General features: G+C 44.3%; 1 protein-coding gene across 5 annotated transcripts; it reads right to left on the bottom strand.

The window, feature by feature from the left end:
* Positions 1 to 1,195: 1,195 nt before the first annotated feature.
* LOC132406429 (peroxiredoxin-like 2A) lies at positions 1,196 to 21,897 on the bottom strand. Of its 5 annotated transcripts, none has more exons than XM_059992066.1 (6): positions 21,777 to 21,897; positions 20,814 to 20,958; positions 17,912 to 18,003; positions 3,337 to 3,477; positions 2,507 to 2,671; positions 1,196 to 1,630 (listed from the first exon to the last, which is right to left on the bottom strand). In XM_059992066.1, exons 2-6 carry the CDS (start codon positions 20,956 to 20,958, stop codon positions 1,517 to 1,519), a joined length of 657 nt encoding a protein of 218 aa, XP_059848049.1. In that variant the 5' UTR covers positions 21,777 to 21,897; the 3' UTR covers positions 1,196 to 1,516. The 5 variants fall into 5 exon arrangements, with proteins under 5 accessions (XP_059848049.1, XP_059848052.1, XP_059848050.1 ...); XM_059992069.1 differs by having other exon boundaries at positions 20,814 to 20,939; positions 21,777 to 21,894; XM_059992067.1 differs by lacking the exon at positions 21,777 to 21,897 and adding an exon at positions 21,686 to 21,706.
* Between the last annotated feature and the right edge of the window lie 1,044 nt (positions 21,898 to 22,941).

The raw sequence follows: 22,941 nt of genomic DNA, 5'->3' as shown, positions 1-22,941 counted from the left end.
TGTGATGAACGTGCAGCAGCCCTGATATGTCAGCGTGGGGATTTCCGGATGCTCTGCTTGAATGTGGGAGTGAATCTCTTCTTAAGCAGTCATCTGCAGAACCCTGTCATAGTTCTGGGAAGTGCAGAGCCACCCCACTTTTGTCCATTGACTATCCCCATTTGCCCAGAATAGGGCCACGGCCTTCTGTGCCTTTGCTATCCACGTGTCAGTTGAAGGCCTCTTAAACAGCCATTTTATCTGACGTCACCATCTCCTTTGGTGTACGTTCCAGATATCAACTGCCTTATATAAAAAAAAACCTCAAGATCCTCTTTAAAGCTCCTTCCTCTCACCTTAAACCGATGGCCTTTTGTTTTTTCATAGTCCTGCTGTGGAAAACATAGTTCAGCTATTTCATCTGTGACTCCCATAATCACAGAAGCATAGTGATTAGCGTAACGCCTTACAGTGCTAGTGATCATAGTTGAATTCCTGCCAGTGTTTGTAAGGAGCTTGTATCTTCTCCCCGTGGCTGTGTGGGTTTCCTCCCGTACTAGGGCTAGAGTTAGTAATTTGTGGGCATGCTACGTTGGCGCAGAAAGCATAGCAACACTTGCAGGCTGCCTCAGGCACATCTCGAACTGTGCTGATCCTTGACGTAAACACCGTATTTCACTGTATGTTTTGATGTAGAGGTAAGAAATGAAGCCAGCTTCTTTGCCTTTAATCTTATGTAATTCTTTCAGGTCACCCCTTCAGCGACCATAGCCCCAGGGAAAACAAACCCAACCTATCCAAGCTCTCTGCCCAACTAAAAACCGACAATCCTGGCACATCTCCTGCAGAGAGCAACACCGAGTTACAGTAGAACTGGTGCTGGACTGAAGAGCAAGGACTTCATCCAGCTTTATGAAAACAGACTGAGATCATGTTAATGATCGAGCTTGAAAATTGGAAAATGAGACTTCAATTACAAATTTCACCTTGATAATGTTTCCTTTATTGTTCCGGTTGATTTACCAACAACATTTAGCATCAGACTCTCCTGACTTGGCTTGGTGAGTATCAGATCTGATAGAAACTTTTACCACCAGACCGTCATGAATACAGCAAAAGCCAGGAGTCCTTGCAGATCAGAGGGGCAAACAATGTTTGGGGGTAGATAACTGATCAAGGGTCTGTCAGCTTACCAGTGGAAATGATAGCTTCTAGATTGCTGGGCACCAGATAGTTCAGAACAGTGTTGCACTTACATCATTGGGTACTGAGTGACTTGTTTAGTGTTGTGTTTGGTTTGTTGAGGGTTGTATTTCAATTTTTGGTTACTGTGTGATGGGTTTCAATTGCTGGGTACTTTGTGCTGAATTTAGATTGTTGATATTGTGATAATATTGCTGGGTGATAAGCACTTTAGTTTGTTAGGCACTCAGTTTAGACCGCAGGGCACTGTGTTTACTCTGTTGGGTACTGTCAGTTCAGATTTGAACACCATTTAGTGCTGACCATTCCCTCATCAGTTGACCTTGCCCATTGTCTAGGACTCTGACTTCGTTTCATTCTGAGGTTTAATCTTTCCAACAGCGTCAAGCAGAGACTGAATGTCAACATGATCACCAAACTCCTTCTCTCGGTGCTCCAACAGGACCCCCTGCGTGGGCAAAATACCAACACTTCAGCACTAGCACAAGGCAGCATTTTGTCAAAATAATTTCCTGCTTCCTCTGTCCTACACACCCTCAAAGCTTTAGATGTCCAGCTGAATCTACACAAACTCCTGTGGAAGTAGAGGTGCTGCTGCACTTTCTTCATAATTGCACTGGCGCGCCAGGCCTGGCAAAGATGGATACATCATGATGCTCTTCATCAGCTACTGCTCGGCACTTGATACCATCATCCTCTCAAAACAAATCAATAAGCTTCAAGACCATGGCCTCAATACCTCCTTGTGCAATTGGATCCTCGATTTCCTCAGCTGCGCTGCCCAATCCGTTTGGATTTCCAACTTCTCCCCCACGATCTGCATCAGTGTAGGTGCACCACAAGGCTGTGAGCTTAGACCCCTGCTCGACTCACTTTATACTTATAACTGTGAGGCTAAGCACAGCTCCATATCCATATTCAGGTTTGCCGATGACACCACTGTCATACACCAAATCAAAGGTGGTGACGAATCAGCATATGGGGGAAAATGACTGATAATCTGGCTGAGTGGTGCCATAACAACACCATCCAGTCAAAGTCAGCAAGACCAAAGAATTGATTATTGACTTCAGGAGAGAGACACCAGAGGTCCATGAGCCAGTCCTTGTCTGAGAATCAGAGGTGGAGAGGGTCAGCAACTTTAAATCCAGAGGACCTGTCCTGGGCACAGCACAGAAGGGCAATTATGAAGAAAGCACCTCTACATCCTGAGGAGTTTGTGTAGATTCAGCCTAACATCGAAAACTTTGACCAACTTCAATAGATGTGTACGGCTCTGTCCCACTCCTCTGCCTGCTCCTCCCTCTCTGTGCCACTCCCCTACCTGCTCCCCAGGTCCAATGACGAACACTCCTCCCAGGATGAATCCTTCTCCATCGGTGTTCCCGGTGAATCCCTTTCGCCAGGCTCGGAAAAGGCTCCTCCAGACACTCAGGCGTACGAGTCCTGCCAGTCCCAGCACCCTCTGCCTCGGACCATAGAAGTGTTTCTGCAAATGGAGCATTGTCTATAGTGAGGGTACAGGGTATGGGGGGGTGGGTAGGGGGAAGTGTGAGGGTGGGAGCCCCAGCAGTGTGGCAGATGGGAACACGTGGGAATGGGAGGGTAGGGATGGAGGAAGTGTGACGTTCAGGACAGATAAGTGTGAAAGTGGGGAGGAAGGATATGGTGGTTGGTTCACTGCCATGTAATTATGGTCATGTGGGTGGGGGTGCCATTGGAAACACGTTCACCTCACCAGCTCTCTGCTGGCCTGGTAGTCCATGTTCTCAATCAAGAGTGGGGAAGAAACTTTGGGAAGAACCAATGCCTCCTCTGCCCTGCTGCACCTGAGCAGCCAGTGGTCACCCCACTGACTCAGGCTCGGACTTCCTTGCAGCCCACTATCACTGACTCCAGCTGCATGCAATCTGCATCTGTGGAGCCAGGCTTCGCCAAGGCCCAAACTCAGGAACACGAAGCAATTCTGAGCTCAGTTAATGAGGGAGCTGAGCTGCGTCCCAGGGAAATGCAAGATAGACCACTAACACTCAACATGAAACTCCAATTTGTGCTCCCATTGTCCAACACTCCACTCCCCATTCCTCTCGTGGGGAGTGACTGCCCTGATAACTGTTCCCCTTACTCCCCGACAATTGGACACCCAGTACATACATTGACATCCAGAAAGATCTCTCCTTTGAAATAGGGTTGGAAGTCCTCCAATTCAGTTTTGATGTTTTCTTTGACGACGGCATAAAGAGTGACACCCAACTCATCGAGCTGGGGTCTCAGGGAGGAGATCTCAGCAGCCTCCTGCAGGAAGATACAACAAAAGTCAAACCAGCACGAGGTATAAAGGAAACTGAAAGGAGACTGGGAACGTGCATCCCAGAGGGCATTGTACCAGTTATCTACTGAAAAATAGAGACAAAATAAAACTAGAAAATGCTGGAAATACTGAGCAGCTCAGGTTGTATCTGTGGGAAAAGAAAAAAAAAACATTAACTCTTGCCACAGATATTAGCATCGGTTCATTGGTATTTAGTTTATTATTGTCACATGTATCAAGACACAGTGAAGAGCTTTCCTTGCCAGCAGATTAATCATTATACATGACATTAACGTAGAACAAGGGAAGAGTAATAATGCAGAATAAAGTGTAAAAGCTGCAGATAAAGTTCACTCCTGATAATCAATAGAATGCAAGATAACGTGGTAGATTGTGAGGTCAAAGTCCATATTCTAATAAAGAGATCTATTCAACAGTCTGACAACAGTGGGGTGGAAGCTGTCCTCGAGCCCGGTGCTACGAACTTTCAGGGTTTTGCAACATCTACACAAGAGATTCTGCCAATGCTGGAAATCCAATATACACACACACACAATGTGGAGGAGCTCAGCAGGCTTGGCAGCACCTATGGAAATGAATACAACAGTCGACATTTCAGGCTGAGACCCTTCTTCAGGACAACAGTAGACATTTCAGGCCAAGACACATCTTCAATCCTTTATTTGTATCATCGACCTGACAGGAGAGGGAAGGAGAGAGAATGTTTGGGGTGGGTACTTGGGGTTGCTGATTATGGAGGTTGCTTTAGTGAGCAGTGAGAAGTATAGAAGTATTATTAAAGGGGAGCTTGGTTCCTGTGATGTGTCCACAGTTCTGCAGTTTCTTGTAGTCATGGGCAGAGTAGTTGCCACACCAAGCTGGTATGCATCCAGATACGGTGTCTTCTACCGTGCATAGATAAAAATTGGTAAGGGTCGATGGAGACTTGCCAAATGTAGCCTCACCTACTGGGTATCACCAGCACTTTGTCTCTGTGTGAAGAACAGCCAGAATTAGCAGACTCCATCAGCAGCTGCCACCTCTCTGAAGAAAGGGAGTTCACTGATTCAGGTCAGGAACCTGGGAGGGGAGTCTGAATGTAATGCTCTGGGGTGGAAAGGGAGGAGCCAGAATACATTGCTGAGATTTGAAATTACAGCCCAGAAGTTGGCCTTTGAGCCCACCTCGCCCATGCAGAACCACTTCAAGTGTCTACTGTTGACTTGCACCCCGACCATAGCCCTCCATACCCCTACCATCTGTGTACCTATCCAAGCATCTCTGAAAGATTGAAATCAAGCTCGCCCCACACTCTTACGGCCCTGTGAGTGAAGAGGTTTTCCCTCATGTTTCCTTCAAACTTTTCACTTTTCACCTGTAATCCATGACATCTTGTTGTAGCCCAACCCAACCTCAGTGGAAAAAGCCTGCTTGTATATACCCTATCTATATCGCTCATAATTCTGTATACATCTATCAAGTCTCCCATCAATCCTCTACATTCCAAGGAATAAAGTCCCAACCCACTCCCTCTTTCCTCATTATTCAGGTCCTCCAGATCCAGCAATATGCTTATAACATTTCTCTGTACTCTTTCAGCCTTATTTATATCTTCAACATAACGTTCCATCTCCAGTAATCAATACATGGACCAGAAGTGCCAGAATCTTTCTTTACGACTCTATCTACACTTTCAATCAATTATGGATCTGTATTCCCACGTCCCTTTGTTCTACCACTAGCTTTCACTGGTAGGACCAAGAAGGGTAGGCCATACACAAAGTGAAACACCTCGCATCTGTCTATATTAAATTCCATCTGCGATTTTGTAGTCCATTTTTCCAGTTGGTCCAGATCCTGCTGTGAGCTTTGATAGTCTTCCTCATTGTCCACTGCACCCCCAGTCTTGGTATCATCCACAAATTTGCAGATCCAGTTCACCACATTGTCATCCATGATAAATGATCTGGATGATTAACACAAATGAACGCAGCCCCGATCCCTGCTGCACTCCATTAGTCACGTCACAGGCCTCCAGTCAGAGAGGCAACCAACTACTACCACTCTCCGGCTTCTCTCACAGAGCCAATGTCCAACGTTATTTATAAAAGTTACTACCTTTCTTGAATGTCAAGTGACTGACCTTCACAATGATTCTCCCTTGCAGGACCTTGCCAAACACCTGGCTAAAGTCCATATAGACAACATCCACTACCTTGCCTTCAACTTTCCTGGTATTGTCCTCAAAACACATTATAAGACTTAGACACAACCTACCATGCACAGAGCCATGCTGACAATCCCTAATCAGTCCACGTCTATACAAATACTTACATGTCAGTCCCTTAGAATACCTTCCAATAACTTTCCCACTACTGACGGCAGGCTCACCAGTTATAACTCCCGGTTTATTTTTAGAACGCTCCTTAAACAGCGGAACAAAATTAGATATCCTCCAGTACCTCACCTGTCGCTAAGGATGGTTTAAATATCTCAGCTAGAACCCCTGCAATTTCTGCACTTGCCTCCCACAGGGTAAGAGGGAACACCTTGTCAGACCTTGCAGATTTCTCCATCCAAAATTGCCTGAAGACAGCACACACCTCCACCTCTGTAATCTGTATAGGGTCCATAACCTCACTGCTGCTTTGCCTCACTTCTATGGACTGTGTTCGTCTCTTGAATAATACAGATGCAAAAAAAAAAAAAATCCTTTCAAGATCCTCCTCTACTCTTTTGGCTCCAGGCATAGATTGCCATTCTGATCTTCCAGGATACCAATTCTGTACCTTGCAATCCCTTTGCACTTCACTTATCTGTAGAATCCCTTGGGATTCTCTTTCACTCGGTCTGCTGGAGCAACCTCACCTTCCTTTAGCGCTCCTGATTTCCTTCTTAAGTGTGTTTTTGCATTTCTTATAGTCCATAAGCACCTCATTTGTTCCCACTTGTCAACACGTCTCTCTTTCCTCTTAATCTGGGCCTCAGTATGTCTTGAAAGCAAATGTTCCATAATTTGTTATCTTTATATTTTATTTTGACATGCACATACAAGCTTTGTACTCTAAATTTAACTTGTGACAGCCTCCCACTTAGCAAGTAATGCTTTGCCAGAAAACAGCCTGAATCCACACTTGTCAGATGCTCTTTGATACAATAAATATTGGTCTTTCTCCAATTTAGAATATCAACCCGCAGACCAAACTTTTCTTTTTGTGTACTTACTTTGAAGCTAATGGCCCAGACAGAATTCTGCAACTTGCCCTGTTTGTTGGAGTGGTGGTGGTGGTGGGGGGGGGGGGGAAACAGACACCCTCTAAGGGGGCATTAGAGGCAATGTGAGATGAACAGAGGGGGAAAGGGGGTGGTGTGTGAGCGGATGGCACAGGCAATGGATGTGGAGTTGTAGGGAGAAGACAGGTGGAGTAGAAAAGATGATGAGGGAGAGGGAGAGAGAAAGTGAGAGATAGGTTGGTGAGGTGATTATAATTTTATTGCATTTATTATACTTTCCTGTTGTTGTTTATGTCTTCAAACATCATGTTGATTTAAAGCTGTTTAAATGCTGGTAGGCATTGGTGCCCTGGGAGCTGCAGTTGATGGTATATTGCTGACTAACATCCTGATGCCCAAGCCAAAGTCTGCATCACTGTCCTATTTGTCGGCGGCTGACCTGAGGACGTTGGATCAAGGCATTGTAGTCCTTCTCATTTCCATTCCCATTGTGGTTCAGCCTCACATGGTCTCCCAGCGATTGCATTGTAACTCACCTTTGAATCATTGTTGGCTTTCAGCTAAATATTAAGATTCTAGAGAGGAATGGCTTCAGCGATGAGAAGATTTCAGCTAGAGAAGCTGGTGTTGTTCCTCTTAGGGGCAAAGAAAACAAATTGCCCCCCTTTCTGATCAGTTCAAAGGGGGGGGGGGGGGGGCCTAGGAGACAGCTATAAATTTTGAAAACAGGAGGATGTGAGGAAGTATTCTTTTGGTATTACCTGGTAGAATAACTTTGAGGTAAAGTATTAACAGGTTGGAAGTGCTCCATTTTTATTATAAAGTCACTTTATTGCAAACTGAGCTAAGCATAGATTAATAAGTACTTTTTTGATCCTGAGTGGGATCACTGTACGGTATTGTACAGGTCTTACAGCCCACAATATCATATCAAACGAAGCCTGACTCCTAATTAACTGAATCTCATTTGCCCACTCACTGGACACATCCCTCCCTTCTCCTCACATTCATATTCTATCTGAAGGTCTCCTTCGCTCTATTTCACTCTCAATGTAAACAAAATCTTGCCTCACACAGCTCTTTTGTACAAACCCCATTTCCAGAAAAGTTGGGATATTTTCCAAAATGCAATAAAAACAAAAATCTGTGATATGTTAATTCATGTGAACCTTTATTTAACTGACAAAAGTACAAAGATTTTCAATAGTTTGACTGACCAACTTAATTGTATTTTGTAAATATACACAAATTTAGAATTTGATGGCTGCAACACACTCAAAAGTTGGGACAGAGTCATGTTTACCATTGTGTTACATCACCTTTCCTTTTAATAACACTTTTTAATCATTTTGGAACTGAGGATACTAATTGTAGTAGATTTGCAATTGGAAATTTTGTCCATTCTTGCTTAATACAAGACTTCAGCTGCTTAACAGTGCGTGGTCTCCGTTGTCTGATTCTCCGCTTCATGATTCCTGATACATTTTCAATAGGAGATAGATCTGGACTGGCAGCAGGCCAGTCAAGCACACACACTCTGTGTCTACAAAGCCACACTGTTGTAGCCCGTGCAGAATGTGGTCTGGCATTGTCCTGCTGAAATAAGCATGGACATCCCGGGAAGAGACGTTGCCTTGATGGCAACATATGTCTCTCTAAAATCCTAATATATGCCTCAGAGTCAATGGTACCTTCACATACATGCAACTCACCCATACTGTGGGCACTGATGCATCCCCATACCACCACAGATGCTGGCTTTTGCACCTTTCGCTGATAACAATCAGAATGGTCATTTTCATCTTTGGCACGGAGAACTCGACGCCCGTTTTTTTCCCAAAAACTAGCTGAAATGTGGACTCATCTGACGACAGCACAAGGTTCCACAGTCTTTCGGTCCATTTGAGATGAGCTCGGGCCCAGAGAACTCACCGGCGTTTCTGCATAGAGTTGATGTATGGCTTCCTCCTTGCGTAATACAGTTTCAAGTTGTATTTCTGGATGCAGCGATGGACTGTGTTAAGTGGCAATGGTTTTCCGAAGTACTCCTGAGCCCAGCTGGCTATAATTGTCACAGCAGCATGACGGTTTCTTAGGCAGTGCTGCCTGAGGGCTCGAAGATCACATGCATTCAACAGTGGTTTCCAACCTTGCCCTTTATGCACTGAGATTCTCTGAATTCTCTGAATCTTTTCACAATATTATGTACTGTAGATGTTGAAAGACCTAAATTCTCTGCAATCTTGCACTGGGAAATATTCCTTTTGAACTGACTAACAATTCTCTCACGAATTCTGGCACAAAGGAGTGAGCCACGACCCATCCTTGCTTGCAAAGACTGAGCCTTTGATGGACGCTACTTTTATACCCAGTCATGATACCTCACCTGCTACCAATTAGCCTGCTTAATGTGGAGTCTTCCAAACCGGTGTTACTTGAATATTCTGTGCACTTTTCAATCTTATTTTAACTCTGTCCCAACTTTTGTTGAGTGTGTTGCAGCCATCAAATTCTAAATTTGTGTATATTTACAAAATACAATTAAGTTGGTCAGTAAAACTATTGAAAATCTTTGTACTTTTGTCAGTTAAAGAAAGGTTCACGTGAATTAACATATCACAGATTTTTGTTTTTATTGCATTTGGGAAAATATCCCAACTTTTCTGGAAATGGGGTTTGTACTTCCCCCGCCCCTCAGCTTACACACATGCCTACTAATATTCAACATTTCAATCCTGGGAAAAGGATGCTAAACATCTACTCTATTCCTCAAACAATTTTACAAACTTCTATCAGATTTCCCCCTCCATCTTCAACGCTCAAGAAAAAACCACACAAGTTTGTCCAACCTCTCCTCATAAGCGTATGCCCCTTTAATCTAGACAGCATCTTGTTAAAACTCCTCTCCAAGATCTTCACACTGTATGACATTACCAGAATTCAGTGCAATATTGTACAGTATATGTGGCCTTACCAGAGTTTTATGAAACAGTCTTTCCTGACTCTTGAACTCTGCCTCCGCTAATATAGGCAAACATGCCATACACCCTCTTCACCACCCTATCAAGGCGCAGCCACTATCAGTGAACTTGGACCCCAAGATCATTCCGCTCAGGGTTTAGCCATTAACACTGTACTCTTGCAAATTTCAATGCCTCTCATTTGGCTGGATTAAATTCATATCTGCAACTGATCTATATTCCGCTCTATTCTTTAGCAATCATCTATGCTCCTTGCAACACCACCAACCACTGTATTGGTTGCAAACTTATTTAACCCACCCATCTCCCAGTTCACCCAAGTTGCTTTTTATATCTCAAAAGGCAGAGGTCCCAGTACGGATCGCTGCCAAATGTCCCATCAAACCCTGTACGTTCCAGAGGCACAAGAACTCTGAATCTAAGCGGCCAAGTGACTGTGGATCCCATTCATCTTAGTATTCTGGATTTGCCTCTTAGTTGGGAACTTGTCAAATGCTTTACTAAAATCTGTGGACATCATCCACAAATCTCCCTTCATCAATTACTAATTATGATGCAGATGTACAAATCTTTGGTTGTAACGTAGGGTACTGTACACAGTTCTGATTGCCAGACCACAGAGATGATGAGGTAGCAAGAGAAAGTACAGAAGTAATTCACCAGAACATCACATGGAAAGGAAGATTATAGTTATGAGAGAGTTCATTTTCAGTGGAACCCAGCAGGCTGATGGGGTAACCATATAGAAGTTTATGAAATTATCAGAGGCATGGGTAGTCAGAATCTTCTTCCAAGGCCAGGTTTCTGAGAGTGGAGAAATTTAATAGGAGATGCACGGGGTAAATGTTTTCACACAGAGGGTGGTGAACATCCTGCTCACAAGCTGCCAAAGCAGGTTACGGCATTTGGACGAGTACTTAGAGGAAGGATGTACGGGGATATTGGCTCTAATGTGGGGAAATGGAGGAAGTGTAGATGTGCAGACTGCTGGCAAGGCCTGAAAGGGCATGTTATTGTGCTTCATGTTTCAGTGACTTTAGACCATAAGATCAAGACAAAGGAGCAGAATTAGGCCCCCATGCCTGCTCTGTCAGTCCATCTTGGCAATTTATTATCCCTCTCAATCCCATTTTCCTGCCTTTTCCCTGTAACCTTTGATGCCTGATTATTCAATAAGCAGGAACCACTGCTTTAAATGCACATCCCTCAATTCTGAGGCTGTGCCAACGGACCTAGACTCCACCACTATAGGAAACACGCTCTCCACATCCACTCTATCTGGCCCTATCAATATTTCAATGAGATCCCCTCCCCGATTCTTTTGAGCTCCAGTGAGTACAGCCCCAGAGTTATCAGATGCTTCACGTATATCAACAATTTCAGTCCTGTAAACATTCTCATATCTCCTTTGGACCCTCACCAATACCAGCATATTTTTTCTTAGATAAGGGGCCCAAATGCACTTAAGTGCACTTTAACCAATGCTTTATAAAGCCTCAGCACTACATCCTTGCTTTTGTATTCTAGTCCTCTTGAAATGAGTACTAACATTGCACTTACTTTCCTTACCACTGATTGAAACTGCAAATTATCCTTTAGAGAATTCTGCACGAGGACTCTCAGGTCTCTTTGCACCTCAGTTTTATACTTTCTCATTTAGAAAATAGCCCTCGCCTTTATTCCTTTTGCCAAAGTGCATGACCATACACTTCCTTACATGATATTCCATTCCCTACTTCTTTAGCCATTCCCCCAATCTGTCCAAGAACTTTTACAGACACCCTCTTTCAACACTATCTGCCTTTCCACCCAAATTCGTACAATCCACAAACTTGGCCACAAAGCCATGAATTCCTTCATCCAGATCATTGACAGGAAAAGAAGCAGTCCCAACACTGACCTGTGCAGCACATCACTAGTCAACAGTCGCCAACCAGAAAAGACCCCCTTTATTCCCACTCTCTGCCTCCTGCCAGTCAGGCAATCTTCTATCTGTGCTAGTACCTTTCCTGAAATATCATGGGCTCTTACGTTAAGCAGCATCATGTGCAACACAATGTCAAAGGCCATCTGAAAATCCAAATAAATGGCATCTGTTGATTCTCCTTTGTCTGTCTTGCCCACTTCCTAGAATTCTAACAGATTTGTCAGGCAATATTATCTCTTAAGGAAGATATGCTGACTACAGCCTATTTTTTTCATGTGCCTCCAGGTCCTCTAAAATCACATTCTTAATAATGAACTTCAAAATCTTGCCCACCTCTGAAGTTAGGCTAATTGGTCTATAATTTCCTGTCTTCTGCCTCACTCCCTTAAACAGTGGAGTGACATTTGCAATTTTCCAGTTCTCCAGAACCATTCCAAAATGTACTGATTCTTGAAAGATCATTACTAATGCCTCCACAACCACTTCAGCCACCTGGGGTGTAGTCCAGGTGACATACCTATTTTAAGATTTTTCAGCTGCCCAAGCACCTTCACTTAGTAAAGGCAACGGCACTCACTTTTGACCCGACACAGTCACATTTCTGGCATTCTGCTCATGTCTTCACGGTGAAGACTGATGAAAAATACTTAAGCTCATCTGCCATTTCTCTGCCCCCCATTACAATCTCTCCAGCACCATTTTCTAGTAGTCTGATATCTACACATCTTGTTTTTACTCTTTAAATATCTGAAAAACTTTTTAACAAATTCTATATTATTGGCTAGCTTACCTTCATATTTCATCCTTTCTCTCTAAGGTTTTTTTATTTGCCTTCTATTGGTTTTTGAAGGTCTCGTAATACTCTAGCTTCCCATTACTTTTGGTAATATTATATGCCCTAGCTTTTGCTTTCATGCTGTCTTTGTCTTCCCTTGTCAGCCACAGTTGTCTCATCCTCCCTTTAGAATATTCTTCATTTTTGTGATGCATCTTTTCTGCATTTGAATTTCCCCTCTAATCACCAGCCATTGCTATTCTGTCATTTCTGCTCATGTCCCCTTCCAATCAACCATGGCCAACTCTCGTCTCATGTCTCTATGATTCTTACACTGAAGTAAAAGGATCAATACATCTGCTTTTTGCTTCTCCTCAAGCTGCAGGGTGAATTCTATGACAAATCTCCTAAGGGTTCCTTTACCTCAAGCTCTGTAATCAAATCTGTATCATTACATAACAGTCAATCGAGAATTGCCAACCCACTAGGTGGACCTAGCACCAAGCTGATTTTCCCAATCTACCTGCATATTGAAATCCCCAATGATTATTGCAACATTGCCCTTTTTACATGCATTTTCTATCTCCCTTTGTAATTTGTAACGCACATCTGGTTACTTTTCAGATGGTGGTGTGCAACTCCCATCAGTGTCTTGTTACCTTTGCAGTTTTTTTAACTTTACCACAAGTATTTACATTTTCCAGCACTCTTTTTAAGGATTTGATTTCATTTTTTTTTATGAACAATGCCACCCCACCTCCCCTGCCTACCTGCTTGTCCTTTCCATACAGTGCGTATCCTTGAATTTTAAGCTCCCAACTATGATCTTCTTTCAGCCATGACACCAAAATTCCCATATCATACCTGCCAATCTTGAACTGCACTACAAGATCATCTACTTTATTCTGTATACTGTATGCACTCGAATACAACACCTTCTGTCCCGTATTCATCAACCTTTTTAATTTTGGAACCTTGTCACTCTTTAACTCATCACACTGACTATAATTTTGCCCTATCATCTGCCTTCCCCACTGTATCACAACACACTCCCCCATCCTCAGCTCTATCACTCCAGATCCCATCCCCCTGCCAAATTAGCTTAAACCCTTTCCACAGCTCTAACAAACCTGTCCACAAGCATATTAGTCCCCCTTAGGTTCAGGTGTAACCGGCCCTTTTTGTACTTCTTCCCAGAAGAAATTCCACATATCCAGAAATCTGAAACCCTGCCCCCCGCACCAATTCTTCAGCCACGTATGCATTTGCCACATCATACTATTCTTATCTTCACTGTCATGTGCCACAGGCAGCAATCCAAAAATGACTACCTTGGAGGTCCTGCTTTTCTGTTTTCTGCCCAACTTCCCTTTGGACCTCCTGCCTTTTCCAACCCATGTTGCTGGTACTGGTCTTCCTGTTGTTCACCCTCCTCCTTTAGAAGACCATGGATCCGATCCAAAACATCCCTGACCCTGGCACCTGGAAGGCAACATACCATCCAGGTGTCTCTTATGTCCACAGAATCTGCTTTCTGCTCCTCTAATTTTGGAATCCCCTATCTCTACTATGCTCCTCTTCTCCTCCCTAAGAACTCTCTCTGAAAGCTTCCTTACCACTGATGTAAGGCTCTCTATATCATCCCCATTTCCTTTCTTGAAAAAAGGAGCAAAATTGACCACCTTCCAGTCCTCTAGGGCCCAAAGCGAGGATAATTCTGATATTTGGTCTGAGCCTAACAAAGTGGCCACTGTGAGATGCTTCATTTGCAATAATAACCAATACACCTGAGGATGATGCCACATATTCTGGTGCCAAAATAGCATACCCACGATACTCAGAATACAAAAACAACGAAACAAGCCATACCTCCCACCCACCCACAAACACACTCATGCACATACAAGTCCTCTTTGGCCTCCAGTAGACTCAAACTCCCAGACGTTGGGTTTTGATTTCACCAGAGAACTCACAAACTCGGGACTCTGGGTCACAATGGGTTGCAACTTTTGAACTTCTGATTGACCCATGGGCTTTGATTTTCAGTGCTGACCCCAGGAGTCACCTATCGCAAAACACTAGACCCGACCCTCTGAACTCACCGATGACAGGTCCCAAACTTTACATCTTGTACTCCATTCTCACTGATTTGCCGATTTGTTCCATCTGCCCACGCATGAAACACGATCGTAGAAAAGCAGCATCTATCCAAGGTCCTTACCACCCAAGGCGTACGTTTTTCCTCGATGCTGCCTTCAGGCAGAAGGTACAAGAGCCTCAGGACTTGCACCACCAGGTTCAAGAACAGTTACTTACCCTCAACCATCAAGTTCTTGATCAAAAGAGGATAACTACAGTCATCTATTGAGATGCTCCCACAAGCAAACCCACTTTAAGGATTCTTTATCTTGTTATTTCATGCTTTTGTTATTTATTGCTATTTATTTATATTTGTATTTTAGATTAGACTCAACTTTATTGTCATTGTGCCAAGTACAGATACAAAGCCAATGAAATGCAAAGAACAATGTTATTTACAAAATAACTGCGAATAAAAAGTGCTACGCACACAAACATAAAAGTACTGAGACAGTACAATATGGGTGCAATACTGCTTAATGCTGTGATGTGAGGTTCAGCAGGGTCACAGCCTCATTGAAGAAGCTCTTCCTGTGCCTGCTGGTGCGGGAGCGGAGGCTCCTATAGCGCCAATCGGATGGGAGGAGAGTAGAAAGTCCATGGTTAGGGTGAGATGCATCCTTAATCATGCTTTTGCCCTGCCCAGGCAGCGTTTATGGTAGATGTTCTCAATGGTGGGCAATTGGGTGCTGATAGTTCACTGGGCACTTTTCACCACACGCTGGAGTGCTTTGCAGTCCGATATGGGACAATTGCCATACCACACTGAGATGCAGTTGGTGAGTCTGCTCAGTTTGTTGTCTTATGTATTCTTTCATTGATCCTGTCTATAGTTACTAATCTATAGGTTTACTGAGTGTTCCCGCAGGAAAATGAAACTTAGGGTTGCATGTGGAGACATGCACGGACTCTTATCATAAATTTTACTTTGAACTTCGAAATGAGTTCAGACCCTCCCTTCTGCATACAGAAATTTGTCAAAGTGATTGGTGACGTGCTAAACACACAGACTTCTCAGGAAGTAAAGTATTTCTATACGTAATTAGTCGTAATAGGTTTGTCGGGCTGTTTGTAAACAGGACATATTTTGGAATTTTGCACAATGTTGGGCATATCTCAAGGTTGTTGCTCTACCAGAACTGTTTCCTGAGGGGCATAGATAATTGTGGAACACAGGCCTTCAGCACTTCTGCTGGGAAGTGGTGTTTATTGTATCCAACATGCTCAGTCATTTTTTAGAATCATGTGAACTGAATTAAGTCGGCTGAACACTGGCTTCTTTGATGGAGGGGAAGTTCTCGAGACAGACTGTTTGTTGATCTGGCTGCTAGCGCACATAATGAAAGGAAATCTCTTCTTACCCTTTTTTCTACAACAGATGAAAGCTAAACCAATTCTGAGCTACCTTTCCTGAAGAATTAACTTCTCTAGACCCGTGGGTGCCGCAGCAGTGTAGGGGTTAGCGCAATGCTGTCACAGTTCGAGGTGACCTGGAGTTCGGAGTTCAATTCTGGCACCATTCTGGAAGGAATCTCTGTATGTCTTCCCGTGGAATGCCCGGGTCCTTGGGCAGCATGGCTCAAAGGGCTGGAAGGGCCTACTCCTTGCTGTACTGCCAAAATTAAAAAAATAAAATCATTTCCAAAGCTGGTTTATCTCTCTACTTGGTGTACACAGGTGGAAGTTCAAAGTTCAAACTTAACTTATTATCAAAGTACAATGTCACCATAGACAAGCCAGAGATCCATTTTCTTGCAGGCATTCTCAATAAATACAAAGAAACCAATACATCACTTTAGTCCTGAAGAAGGATCTCAAACTGAAACAACGACTGTTCACTCTTTTCCACGCTGCCTGACCTGCTGAGTCCCTCCAGCGTTTTGTGTGCATTACAGCGTAGGCAAACAACCAATGTGCTAAAGACAATAAACTACAAATACAAAAAGAAAAAAAGCAACATAATAATGAATAAAAAAAGCATAAATATCATGAACAAGAGATGACAACTACTTGAAAATGAGACAATAGACTGTGGGAGCGTTTCTCATTGGGGTAAGTGAAGTTTTCCCCTCTGGAAATCCTCTTGCATTTGCCTCGGAAGGCAGAGGCCAATTCTCTGGATGCTTTCAAGAAGGAGCTAGATAGGTGTCTTATGGATAGGGGAATCAAGGGATATGGGGACAAGGCAGGAACCGGGTATTGATAGTAGATGATCAGCCATGATCTCAAAATGGCAGTGCAGGCTCGAAGGGCCGAATGGTCTACTTCTGCACCTATTGTCTATTGGTTCAAGAGCCTGACGGTGGAGAGATAATAACTGTTCTTGGAGCTAGTGCTGTGGTTTCATTTAAACAGAGCTCAACAAAGGGAAAGAGAGGCGTCATCTTAATGAACTCGCTGCCAGGAAGTTGATGTTGTGATGGGCCTTGGGCCACCCACAACAGTTAGTGATTGTCCAACCACACCTCCAGCAAAAGCAAAGTGGTTCAGCTCTTTAGAAATTAATTAGTTAATAGCTGCTTGCCCCATTTTCACGTGAAATCTGAGCTGAGAGACCACTGTTGAACAGCATTTGTTGCATAGAGGCAAGGTTTATAAAAGCAGTAGGTAGAAATAACCGGGTCAGAACTTGTATAGAGCCTGAAAAAAAAAAAATTGCAGTGGTAGAGGGCTGAAAAAGCCCAGGACGTAGGCAGAAGAGTGACTTCCAATATCTACCACATTCCTACTGAGCATAAATTGCAAAATCCACAAGACCCTTTCCAGCGCCAGATCCACCATTGTTCTGTGAGACTGCAAACCGCAGGAGTTTGGGTGCAGAAGGGTGGCTCTGGAAAAGGCAGTTTGTAGAGTGTGTAGTCCTCACAATGGTTTTTCCGGCCTCCCTCTTTGTCCTGGAGGCAGAAACATTAGAGACTTTTAAGAAATGTTTAGATAGGCACAGAAATATCAGGGAAATGGAAGGATATGGACACTGTAGGCAGAGGGGATTAGTTTAGTTGGACAGTTGATTACTAATTGAACTGGTTTCATTGCACAACATTGTGGGCTGAAGGGCCTGTTCCTGTACTGTATTGCTCTATGTTCTATACCACTGCTTAGCTTAAAATAGTGATTGAACAAGTCTGTGAAGATTGGTGACAACAGTTTAGTTCAGTGCTTAAGGATGGCAGGACAGAGAGAGTCAGGGCCAATTGGCCGTGAAGGAGGGTCTTGTCCTGAAACATCCACTCCTCATTCATATCCACAGACGCTCTGACCCGCTGAGTACCTCCAGCATTTTGACATAAATCTTGATCAGCAAGGACCAGTTGGGTCCTTAATTAAACAGAGTTCACTTATAAAAAGAAATCGCTTCATACCTCCCGGCACAAAGATCATCCTGGTCTTCGAACTGCCATGATTACCGCTCCATTGTGCTGCCACAGGTCACTTGCTTTAAATGTACGTCCCTCTGTAAACAATATAAGCGGTGATTAAATTATTGAATGAGAGGCAGAGATCTTTAAAGGAAGTTGATGAATAACACAATGCAGGGAATTCCCGGGTTGGGACAAGTTCCATCCCCGAGGGCTGTTCATGACCTGAATAGGAAACAAACAACCGGCTGGAGGAACTCAGCAGGTTGAGCCGCATCTGTGGGAGGAAAGAAATAGATGATGGTTGGGGTCAAAAACCTACTCCTGTTCTGTAGGGTTTTGACAAGAAATGACAATGTCTTTCCTCTCACCGATGTGACTCCACCCACTGAATTCTCCCATCACGTTCTTTGTTGCTCCAGGTTCTAGCATCCGCAGTATCTTGTGTATCCAATCTCCCTCCTTATAACTCAAGGCCACTAATCCAGGCAACCTCTTTTTTGAATCTTTTCTGTGTCCTCTTTAGCTTCATCACATTTTTCTTGTAGTGTTGACCAGACCTACACACAATACTCTAGCTGCAGCCTGACCAAGGTTTCGCCCATTTGTAACAAGTTGTCCCAATCCTTCTAGGCAGTGCCTCAGTTGTTGAAGACAAGCATGCCGCGTGCCTCCCACACTACCATGTCTTCCTGCACTGCCACTTTCAGGGATCTATGTACTTGTACCCCGATGTCTCTCTGTTCCACAACACTCTTGAGAGCTCTGCTACTATGTACACCTGCCCTGCTCTAGCTTCCCGAAGCACACGTTCACATCTGTTGGAATTAAATTCCATTTCCAATTACTTCACCATTCTTTCAGTTGATCCAGATCCTTTTGTAATCTTAAACAGCCTTCACAGTCCACTCCACCATCAATATTGTGTAACACGCAGCAGGAAGCATCAAATTCTTTTAACAAAGGGGTTACAACCCAGGAGGCCTAGATTTACCGTATAAAGCATTGTGGGGAGACGAGGAAAAGTCTTCCCCACAGAGAAAGAGAGACAGAAAACTACACTGTTTCCTCTTTGTAAACTTCTGTTGGGAGTTTCAGGCTTGAAACCTTTAACTTTTGATGCACGATCCCCAACTGCGGGGGTGCCTCCAGCACCAATGCGTGCTCCCTGAATATGGGGTTCCTCCAGCATTGATGCACGCTCCTGACTACAGCGAGTCTCCAGCACTGAAACAAAACCCCTTGACTAGAGAGTCTCAAATATTTAGTTTATATTCAGGTTTCTAGATCACAGAACCTTTCAGGGCAGGGCTGATCTGTAACAGGTGGATGGATTATACCTTAAAACTCCAACAGAATTACTATCCTGATAGGGAGGTTTGCTGCTGCTGCCTGGGAAACTTTAAAGGTTGGAGATGGGAACCAGGGCACCAGGTTACAGATGGATTGAAGCTAAGTCATACATCATGAGCAGTGATATTATAAAGTCAGACAGACAAGACTAGGGGATATAAACAACATGACAGAGACAGAGGTGTTTATTTCAATACAAGTATAAAGAACAAATTGCCCACTTCTACTGCTATGTCTATGTTTATGAACAGAGCATGGATCAGTACATGGAATTATGACATTTTAGCAGTTATAGAGAACTAGTTGAGGGGGGAGCAGGACTGGCTGCTGAGATATTCAATGTTTTAGAAGAGACAGTGAGGCGTTGCATTATTACTGAGGGACAGTACCACAGCTGAACTTGGAGGGGGAAAAAACTCAGGGCTAATCAACTGAGTCAATGTAGGTAGAACTCAAAGTAAAAAAAGCACCATCACTCTTGATGGGTTTATACTATAGATCGGCAAATAGTCACAGGACACCGAGGAGCAAGATTCAAAGTACATTTATTATCAAAGAATATATAAATGATACAATCTTGTGGTTTGCCTCAAGGAACAAAATCAACAGTTATTGTGGCTTTGACTTCCTCCATGTAGACTGGTTAATGCAAAAGGTTTGGATGGGGCAGTATTTGTTAGCTGTGTCCAAGAAGTTCCTAGAAGCTGTATATGGATAGTTCAACCAGTGAGGAAAGCAGCCTGGCCAGGTGACCGGTCTTTCAGTGGGTGGACACTGAGGAAACAATGATCAGTACTCCTTAAGCTTTAAGACAGCCATGAATAAGAGTAAATCTTGTAGAAAGTAGGACATGTGGAGGCGGTTTACAGTCCAGCTGCAAAGTGTTCAGGACCAGTTTGCTCCAATGAGGAAGGAGGACAATGATAGCAAGGTTCGAAAACCTTGAATGATGAAAGGTGGAGTTAATTTAGTTAAGGAGGAAGCATCTGCAAGGCTTTGGAAACTGGGATTGAATAGGGTGCACAAGGTAGGTGAAGGAACCAGAGGGGAATGCAGGATGAGACAAAAAGGGCCCATGAAACATCCTTGGCAAGGATTAAAGTGAATCCCAAGACATCCTGCACATCTGTAAAGACCAAACTTGTAACTAAGGATAGGGTAGGACTGCTCAAGGATAAATTGGTAATTTTTAAAATCGGTTTTGTGTTTCATATTCTGAGGTACAGTGACAAATTTTGCATTGTATGCTGCCCACTACATCATTCATCATATCAGTATATTGAGATGGTACAAGGAAAAGTCAATGAGGAACAGTATTACAGTTACAGGGAAAGAGCAGTACAACAAACCACAGGTGCAAGGCCACAATGAGGTAGATTGTGAGGTCAAGAGTCCATCAAACGAGGGAACCTTTCAATAGTCGTATAACAGACAGAGAGAAGCTGCCTTTAAATTTGGAGGTACAATCCAATCGCTGGGAGACCATGCGTGGAGAACCACAATGGGAATGGAAATGAGAAAGACTAGAGTGTGTGGTGAATATTACACTTGCCTTGATCCAGCGTCCTCAGGTCAGCCGCTGACAAATAGGACAGTGATGCAGACTCTGGCTTGGACATCAGGACGTTAGTGTTCGCCAACAAAATACCACCGATTGCAGCTCCCAGGGCACCGAAGCCTACAGTCCACAGAGCCATCTTTAAATCAATATGATATTTGAGGATATAAACAGGAAAGTATAATAAATACAAAATTATAACCTTCTCACCAACCCCTCACCATTAATTCTATACCACCTGTCTTCTCCCAACAATGCAACATTCATTGCACCTGACCCCCTCCTGATTGCCTGTCATCCAAACTGCCTTCCACAAACGCCCCCATGTCCTCTCACCCTCCATTCCCCCTGCCCCCTTCTCCCTCTCATGCCTTACCTCCTGTGCCTCAAACCCCAATCCTCTCGATCTGAACTCACTCCACTCACTATCGTCTTCCCTCTGCCTCCCACGTTATACCACATCCCCCTCCTCCACCCGCTCGCCCTCTCCTCCCTCCCGCCCCTCCTCCTCCCTCCTCCACCCTGCACCACCTCACTCTCCCAACTTCTTCTCTTTTCCGACTCTAGCACTTGGCTCAGTTTCTGTTATAGATAATGTTTTAATAAATTCCTATGATTTGCTGATCTAACGCGGTATGGTCTTGCACGTTATTCTCTACCGCACTTTCTGTGTAGATATTGCATCTCATTCTGCCCTCTCTTACTCGTTTACCTTCTACTACCACATTACACAGCTTTGATGTCCTTGAAAAAACGCCAGACCTTTTTTTCTGGTACATGCGACAAATAAAAAAACTCTTCTAATTACGATACCAATCTTCTTTCTCCCCCCGCCCTTCTGTTTTTAATCTCTCTCTCACACATACACACACAGTATTCCCTCCTCTCTCCCGTCTCCTTGCTCTGTCAAGAAACACAACCCAACCCAGCTCCTTTCCTTCGCTGTTTCTTTCGAACCTGATGGTTGTCGACCCGCCGGTTGAAGACACAACTCAGCTCATAGCGGATTGACGGAGAAGCAACTCATTGTTCGGAGCCGGCAGTCACGGGGGGGGGGGGGTCAGACTGAGAGGTGAGCTCCAGCCAATCATGGTGGTGGGCGTAAAGGCGGAACCATCTAATGTAACCAATCGTGGCCGAGGTTTGCAGAGGCGGAACTATTTTCCGGACCGGTAGCCAATCGCAGCAGTCGGACCGGGAGGCGAGGCTGTATTCTGTTTGGTAGCAAATTGCTGCCGCCAGGCGGAGAAGCAGGACTACGACCCGTAGATTATATAACCGGCGGATTATCTCCCTATCCGAGGCAGGAGCTTCGTGCCCATTAGCCGATGTCGGCCGACGTGTTGACCAGGCCGTTAGCCGATTGCGGCTGAAGGTTGGAGTGGCAATCAATCCACGCCGAACTCGCAAGTCAGGCTGCTGTTGATTTGAACATCGTGTTGAAAACATCGTCGTCTCCTCAAAACATGTCAGCAAGTCGCATGTGCACGTCCGTCCAGGCTTCCGGCCAAAATAAGTCCCATTGTTCACTACAATCTGTCTTCTGTGATTAAACCAGTTCTGAACCCAAGTAGCCCAATCGCCACGGACTCTTCTGAATGAGCGTCCCATAAGGGTCCTTGTCAAACACCCTAGAAGGCAAAATAAATTGCTGCAGGAATATTTGCGGCACACTCCTCCCGCAGGATGTTGTAAGTCAGTGAGACCCACAGTAGCACTGACATTACAGAATACCCAGCTCCAGCTCCTGATGGACTGGGTCGGGGAACTGATGCTGGACTTACTTAAGAGCACCCAGAAGTCAGGAGCAGCAGAGATGAGAGCTTTAGGGATGTGGTTCATAGTGGGTGACCTCCAGGAAGAGCGAGGGTAGACCGAGAGGTCAGGAGTCATGTGTGGCCATTCCACTCAATGATAGGTAGTCTGTTCAGGATACTGCTGGGTTTATGTCACATGAGGAAAGTGCAGCAGCAGCAGCACTGCCACTGGCTGTGAGGCACAGTGTGGAAGGATGAATTCAGACAGGTCTTTAATGACAGGGGACTCAAAAGTCACAGAGACAAGCAGGAGGTTCTGTGGTCTCACATGGGAACCCAAGCCTGTCTGGTTCCAGGATCCAAGA

This window comes from Hypanus sabinus, chromosome 16 (assembly GCF_030144855.1).
Source record: "Hypanus sabinus isolate sHypSab1 chromosome 16, sHypSab1.hap1, whole genome shotgun sequence".
In the NCBI taxonomy this organism is placed as follows: Eukaryota; Metazoa; Chordata; class Chondrichthyes; order Myliobatiformes; family Dasyatidae; genus Hypanus; species Hypanus sabinus.
Note: the sequence above shows the minus strand (reverse complement) of the source record. Positions and strands in the feature narration are given on the sequence as shown.